Source organism: Sparus aurata, chromosome 23 (assembly GCF_900880675.1).
Source record: "Sparus aurata chromosome 23, fSpaAur1.1, whole genome shotgun sequence".
NCBI lineage: Eukaryota > Metazoa > Chordata > Actinopteri > Spariformes > Sparidae > Sparus > Sparus aurata.
The window spans coordinates 29,288,033-29,295,609 of NC_044209.1; the positions used below are offsets into that span (position 1 = coordinate 29,288,033).

The window sequence follows — 7,577 nt, forward strand, 5'->3', positions numbered from 1 at the left end:
GGCGGGCGCTGTGTGACGCCGATCTGTTGCCTAAGCATTGTGTCTCCTGCTAGCCAGCTAGCAAGCCTTTCTGTCAGCTGGTTATGAAACTGTATCGAGCAGGCAGGTTTTAAAAGTGTTCTTACGTTTGTTGGTAAAGATCTGAAGACGTATTTTACCCATAAATGATTTGTGTTGTTGTTGTCTAACCAAATATATAAGGTGAGACTGTCAGAACCGCGCAGCTAGCCGGGTGTCAGTGCAGGCTAGTGGATGTGTTTCTGTGGTAGCCCCAGGTTAGCTTGTTAGCTAGCTGAGCAGCTGCAACACGTTTTCCTTTTAAAGCCACCGGGAGGAGGAATGAACCATAAGAGTAAGAAGAGGATTAAAGAGGCGAAACGGAGCGCCAGGCCCGAACTGAAGGATTCATTAGACTGGATAAAACACGGCTATCATGAGACTTTCGACCTGTCGCACATCACCGTGAAGGTAACTGTCACTGTAGCACTGTAAGCTAAGCTAACATTAGCTAGCCGCAGCTCGTAGTAGGAGTGCAGTTTGTCACGTAGACACCGACCTGCTGAGCCGGTGTTTCACCAGATCATCTCACCGGCCAAAGTCTGAGTCATGATGACTTTAATTTCATGTCCTGACAACTTATTTTATCACATATGTAATTTTTACAGCTGATAACATCATGTAAGATGAGCTGAAGTGATGTCTGGTCATGTAGGAACACAAACATGTCTGCATATATTTGTGGACAATTATCTGATCCAACATCTGTTCTTCATGTAACTGGACACTGTACCAAAACACTGTGCAATGTTTCCCCATATATTTAACATTAATATTAGAAATGTAGTTGTGTAATGAATGTAAATCTTAAAAGTGTTGCATAAATGTTCTATAAGGGATAAAATACTGTTGCACTAAAGGCCTGTGAAGCCTCATGTGCTTTGCAAAGTATTTGGAAATAAAAGTATTTTATATTCTAAGAAATATTGTGTTGATCAGGCAGAGATGGAGACGATAGAGACGATAGTAGCAGGAGTGATTATCATCGTCTTCATACTTAAACTCAAACTGTGAAACTCTTAATGCAGTTTTAATGACAGTCCAGATTCTGAGACGTCTGCAGCACATCTGTATGTAGCACCTCTGGATGTAAACATGAAGTGACTTTAATGTCGAGATGGAAACTAGTTTGTGTGGTGGAACCAGTTTTAGTGAAATGATGTGAAAACTGTGAGTATGGATTCCAAAGATGACCTGAATCAGCTAACTCAGGTAGAGATCATCAAATCTTAATCTTTTTAGTACAAAAAGAAAGAAGGCTTTTGATTAAAAACACTATCTGATGGCCTACAAACCTGATTTGTCTGATTTAGGTCTATAGTTGTAGGAGTGAGCGTCTCCTGTGAGCAGTGCTGGTTTGTCTGCTGGCTGCCTGCGTCTGTTAGCAGGCTGCAGAAAACAAAATGGAGAACCGCAGAGTTATTTAGAGACAAGTTCTCATTCTTAGCAATGGGAGTTGAGAAATAACAGCAGCTGCTGTGGTGTTATGTTGTTCTGTGTGTGTGTGTGTGTGTGTGTGTGTGTGTGTGTGTGTGTGCCCTCAGGTTATGAAAGAGGTGTTTAAAAAAAAAAAGCGGAGAAAACAGTCAATCACAGCGCTGACCTGAATTCCTCAGCACAAGAGTTTGTTCCACAGATGTTCTCACTGTGTGCTTTGTGTCCTGACATCAGCTCTGTTTGTGTCTCTGATGTTTGATCAATACAGGAAGATGAATACAGTTGGAAGGTTTTTTCACACCTATGTAACAAAACTGCGACTCCCGTTTTATAATCCAACAAAGATGGTAGCTAGAAATGAAGCTCACAGTTTGAAAAATGGGTAAATCGTCTGTTTGTGTGACAGAAAGGATGGTTTCAGATCCAGATGGACAGAAGAGTCTTAGAAATGCTTTGAGAACAGTTGAGGATGTAAAACTGTACTGACACATGCTTCGTTCCAGGACAACGTAGAGCGTGTGGACACCCTCCATATCAGTCCTGAGGTTTTCATCCAGCGCTACGAGCGGCCCTACAAACCCGTCGTCCTGCTCAACTGCCAGGAGACCTGGCCCGCTCGGGAAAAATGGACTCTGGAACGTCTCAAACGCAAATACCGCAACCAGAAATTCAAATGTGGCGAGGACAACGACGGATACTCGGTGAAGATGAAGATGAAGTACTACATGGAGTATCTGGAGACCACGAGGGACGACAGCCCGCTCTACATCTTCGACAGCAGCTACGGTGAACACGCCAAGCGCCGCAAGCTGCTGGAGGACTACCAGGTGCCGCTCTTCTTCAGGGACGACCTGTTCCAGTTTGCAGGAGAGAAGCGCCGCCCGCCGTACAGGTTTGATCTTTGTTTCACTTTTTACAGTTTCTCTGTGGAGCAGCTGGTTTCCACGATGGCAACAGAAAGTCACATTTCTTCATCCAATCATAGCCAACAAGCATTCTGTACATCAAACCAAGAAAAGTTAATTCTGTTGCCATCCAGGTAAGATCCGGTCCCTCAATGAGACGTAGAGAATAAAGAGTGAAAACCCGACAGACGATTAATAAAGATTGGCCAGTTGAACATGAGTTGAATATCCACAAGCTGCATGTTCACAATAAATAGATCCACCTGTCAGTCTCCCATCACTCACCTGGCGTATCGTCTCCTCTCAGGTGGTTTGTGATGGGTCCAGCTCGCTCCGGCACCGGCATCCACATCGACCCGCTGGGCACCAGCGCCTGGAACGCTCTGGTTCAAGGACACAAGAGGTGGTGCCTGTTCCCCACCAACACCCCCCGAGAGCTGATCAAGGTGACCAGAGAGGAGGGAGGCAACCAGCAGGACGAGGCTATCACCTGGTTCAACGTGGTTTATCCCCGGACGCAGCAGCCGAACTGGCCTCCAGAGTTCACCCCGCTGGAGATCCTCCAAAGACCCGGAGAGACCGTGTTTGTGCCCGGTCAGTCCAGAAACATCATTTATAAACCATGAAAACTCTCCCTCAGACTTACAGTTCACCTGTGATGGTTTTATTATTATTGTATATAATAATAAATATACTCTGAAGTTTTCTTAGAAATCTAATGAAAACAACCAAACAAAGATCCGATCAGAGTTCTGTTCAGTGTTGATTTAATGCGTCTGATGCTCTGAACTAAGTTTCAGATTCTAGGATGTAAAAATCATCAGTGTTAGTTATTGATCTGATATGAACAATAGATAACTTGGAGTGATCCAGTAATGGGAAGTCATCCTTCTGACTTCGATGTGTTCATGTGCGTTATGTTGCAGCAACATCAACGCCAAGAAGCTGTTTTGTATTTTATCGCTTGAGTGTTTTAACAACAGGATGTTTCCAGTGTTGATGACGAGCAAAGGAACAATAACTAAACTAAACAAGACTTTGTTTACAGTTTCTTACCATCAACTCAGTGTTTACTTTCCTCCTCAGTCAGTTCGGCTCACGTTATAGATTATATTTTATTCTCTGGTTGTTTTCTGTCTTTTAGACTTTTCAACTCATCTTAGTTTGAGCTTCTGTGTTTTCTGTGTTCAGATCATTTTGTTCCAATCAGGTTTCTTACTGCAGTAACATCAGTCAGTGATGCTCTGAGCTACACTTTGTCATTTTAACTGGCTCAACACGAGCAGCTGTTTCCTGAAGGTATTTTCTACACTTTAATTATGAATCAGGGTTTAAAGGAAGCAAAGGAACCCTGTAGAGTTTGTTTCCTCTCTGTGAACAGTGTTCAGTCTCTCAGCAGCGTCCTGAGTCAGAAGTTCAGACAGTTTGTGTCAGCAGAGTGAATCCAGTGTGACCCAGATTCACCTAAAGCTGCCGGAGCTGATGGTGACGAGGGAGGATTAAACCCAGGATTTAGACCTCACCTGTCTGACACTGAACTTCACAGTGACTGTCTGTCTGTAGTGATGCAGATTATCTTCTAGTTATGTTTACAAACTAACACTAACCATAAATCGGCACAAAAAACAACAACAACTCTGCCGTCATCTCTCACTGCTCTGTCTGATTCAGATGATACACCGTGTCCTGATTTAAATGCTGACTCTGTGTGTGTGTATGTGTGTGTGTGTGTGTCTGCAGGCGGCTGGTGGCACGTCGTCCTCAACCTGGACACCACGATCGCCGTCACTCAGAACTTTGCCAGCACGACCAACTTCCCCATCGTGTGGCACAAAACAGTCCGGGGACGACCCAAACTCTCCAGGAAGTGGTACCGGTAAGGACTCAACGCTGCAGCCATGTCAGAAACACTCCAGAGATTAGACTCAGCCCAGGTTCCCTCAGACACAGGAGCTGAAGTCAAAGCAGAACACAAAGTGTGTGTCTGCTGTCATTAATAAGTGTTTATGGATATTTGAGTTGGAGTGTTGGCGTGTGTGATGTCAGCTGTGGGACTGTTACACCTCCACATGTCTTTTATTTTTAAATGAAGCTGAGCAGAATCATTAGTTAGAGCTCGTTAACATGTCGTCTTGTCAAAGTGTCTTTTTAAGGTAAATCATGTAAATGCAGCCGTCGGGTCACTCAGAAGACGTTGTAATCAGACAGAAGTGACTCGTAGTTGAAGTGTGTTTTTGTTGTCTCAGGATTCTGAAGCAGGAGCGTCCGGACCTCGCAGCGCTGGCAGACAAAGTGGACCTGCAGGAGTCGACCGGCATCGCCTCAGACAGCTCCAGTGACTCTTCATCGTCCTCCTCCAGCTCGTCCGACTCCGACTCTGATGTAAGTGCTGAAACACACACACACACACACACACACACACACACACGCTAAGCTAACTCAGAATCATCTGAGACGCGGCTCGTTGAAAGTTCAAACATATTGTCTTCAGTCTCTGTTTATAGTCCACAGTGTGCTCGGTCACACATGTCTGAGGCAGCTGCTAACATGTGACACGCCTCCGTCTCTGTAACATGATCCACCTGTAACGTGTTGCCACACCGTCAGTCTGAGCGTCTGCACTCTCTGCCCCTGCAGGCGGAGTCGGGCTCCGAGGGCGACGCCTCCTCTCACCGCCGCAAGAAGAGACGCACCTGCGGCATGACGGCCAACGGAGACACCAGCAGCCAGGACGACTGCGTCAGCAAGGAGAGGAGCTCGTCACGGTGACCTCCGTCCAGGCTCCGCCCACCTCCACCCCGACTCCTCACGCTGCTAGTCTAGCTTAGGTAAATGTCTGAACCCCTGAGTGACGGCCGCCTTAAAGACAAGATGGAGGTGTAGATGAAGGAGGAGGGTCTGCTGGAGACCTGCCACCACTGTGCTTTCAACAATCTGTCTGTCTGTGCTTCTGTAGTGACGGACTGACCAGTAACAGACTGGTGACATCAGACTGGGAACTCGATGGGCTTTAAAAGTCTCCGAGCTGCTCTCATGCGAGTTTGGTGGGAAAATATGGGTGATGGAATATTTTTAGTAAAAGGTGGCGACGCCTTCATGATCTCTGAAGTTTAACATGCAGCAAAACATTCACGACAGCAGCAGTTTGATCTGGAGACGATCAGCAGCAGATATCTGAACACTCAAACCAGTAAACCAAACGAGCTTTAATCCACAGAGTCATGAAGAGTCGGGCCTCGAGATCCACTTCCATAAAGACCCGATCCTTCAAAGACGGAGTCAGAACTGAATCTGTGTTAATGTGAAGCTCTGAGCAGACGGAGAGCTCAGATCCAAAATGGAGGACGTGAGACATGAGCAGCGTCTGACATCAGCCAATCAGAGCTCACCGCAGGCTCATTCTGTCATCACTGACAGGTGAACTACAGAACAATGCATTCTGGGATTGTCAGGAGTACACAGTTATCAAACACATCTTTAATAAACTGAACTCATTAGCAACAAAGTTTATTATTGATTAATCTGAAGATAAGAAGTCAAACGTTGGTCGACTGATCGATCAGAAAATGTATTTGCAGCTGGAAAGTGATGATTAATCGTGAAAGTAACTTTTAAAGCAGATCAGACAGTTTATGCAACAACGTGTTTGTGTTGCATCACTTCCTGTCACATTAACAGTGTTTACTAAATCTAGATGTGAGTTAAAGGATCAATACGTGAGAATTTTAACTGAAAACATTTTTAAAAATTATCAGCAGAATGTGAAGAAACAACAGATTCATGTTGTGTTGAAGTAGCATGCTAGCCAGCTAACCCTCGTCCAGAGCTCCCCCCTGGTAGCCTTGCTAACTGCACGGCTAACTGAGCTAATAAGCTAACAGTAGCTACAGCCATAGAGCAGTTACTCTGGTGATATTCTGCCTCTGTTCGTAGAATGAACCTTTTAAAGTTGCACAGTGTCACAAAAACATCGTGTCCACAGTACGCACACTCAATCCCAGAATGCACTGCTCTGCACTTCATAAAATCCTAACGAACGAGTGATTCAGACGCTGATGTGCAGAAGATTTCACGTCCTCTGACTCTCAGTACCCTCAAAGATCATCGGCCTTTTAATATAAAAACTGCACAACTTGTTTTTATTCTCGGTTGTTTGTCAGATTTCTGTCTGCTGCTGGAGGTAAATATTAGTTTGTGATGATCTCAATCTGTAACTGATGAGCTTCACGATGTCAGCAGCTGTTAACGAGCTCGTCACACAACTAATTACTGTTAAAATCATGCCGCTGTGGAACTAGAGGCCTGTGTCTTTACAGTCTGATTCGTAGATGAGTGTAAATCTCTGCTGGTTCCTCCGTCAGATGGTTGGAGGTCACGTCGTCTCTTCTGCCTTTTGATTGAACTTGATGTCAGCAGCCTTAATGAAATTTAACGACGTCAGAGCAGTTAAATGTGTCTCTGCCTGCTGTGTGAACTACAGGAGGAGACTCTGGTGTGCTCAGGTGGAGGTGGAGGTGGTGATGGAGGTGGAGGTGGTGGAGGTGGTGATGGTGGAGGTGGAGGTGGTGATGGAGGTGGTGATGGAGGTGGTGGAGGTGGAGGTGGAGGGAGTTTCAGGAGCTGTCTGTCATTGTGACGTTCTGCTCGGTGCCATACAGAACGCTGCTGAGGAGCAGGAGGCTCATTAAATGTCGACTCGTTGGTTTTGTGCTGTGACAGTAGGGGGCACTACGTTGACCAGAATGCACTGCTGCAGTTTGAGCTCCAGAGATGAAGAGCTGAGCAGTTAGCGAGTCTCTTCAGGTCCTGCAGCTCGTTAGACGACAGCTGAGACTTCTGAGTGACTCGAGTTACTAATCACTGATTTACTGTGGATGATTTGATGATTGATGACTCTGAAGATTGGAGCTGAAACATTATTGATTATTGAACAGAAAGTAAGAAATGAATCTGCAGCAGTTTATTAACAATCAATTCAGTAAAAATATGTTTCCAGCTTCTTTTTTGAACAAACTGAAAATCAAAAACAAACTTTTCTCTCTGGAGGAGTTCATGATGATGCAGAGTCACTCTGTTTGTTACACAATGGTGACACTGATTTGGTAAATAATCCATGTTTCTGTTTAAGAGGACGATGAACTTACAAACAGGATCATAAATGAAATGACATCACAGGAA

The 7,577-nt window shown here is 45.1% G+C and overlaps 1 protein-coding gene across 1 annotated transcript; it reads left to right on the forward strand.

The window, feature by feature from the left end:
• Positions 1–22: 22 nt before the first annotated feature.
• Positions 23–5,375, forward strand: jmjd6 (jumonji domain containing 6, arginine demethylase and lysine hydroxylase). Its single transcript, XM_030408150.1, has 6 exons — positions 23–468; positions 1,998–2,386; positions 2,707–2,993; positions 4,140–4,275; positions 4,646–4,781; positions 5,037–5,375. The coding sequence occupies exons 1-6, from the start codon at positions 340–342 to the stop codon at positions 5,166–5,168; spliced, it is 1,209 nt and encodes a 402-aa protein (XP_030264010.1). The 5' UTR covers positions 23–339; the 3' UTR covers positions 5,169–5,375.
• The last annotated feature ends 2,202 nt before the right edge of the window (positions 5,376–7,577 follow it).

Coding starts and splice junctions, on each gene's coding strand:
- jmjd6 (XM_030408150.1), top strand. CDS start 340: ATGAACCATAAGAGTAAGAAGAGGATTAAAGAGGCGAAACGGAGCGCC. Junction 469..1,997: donor TGTCGCACATCACCGTGAAG/GTAACTGTCACT, acceptor GCTTCGTTCCAG/GACAACGTAGAGCGTGTGGA. Junction 2,994..4,139: donor AGAGACCGTGTTTGTGCCCG/GTCAGTCCAGAA, acceptor GTGTGTCTGCAG/GCGGCTGGTGGCACGTCGTC.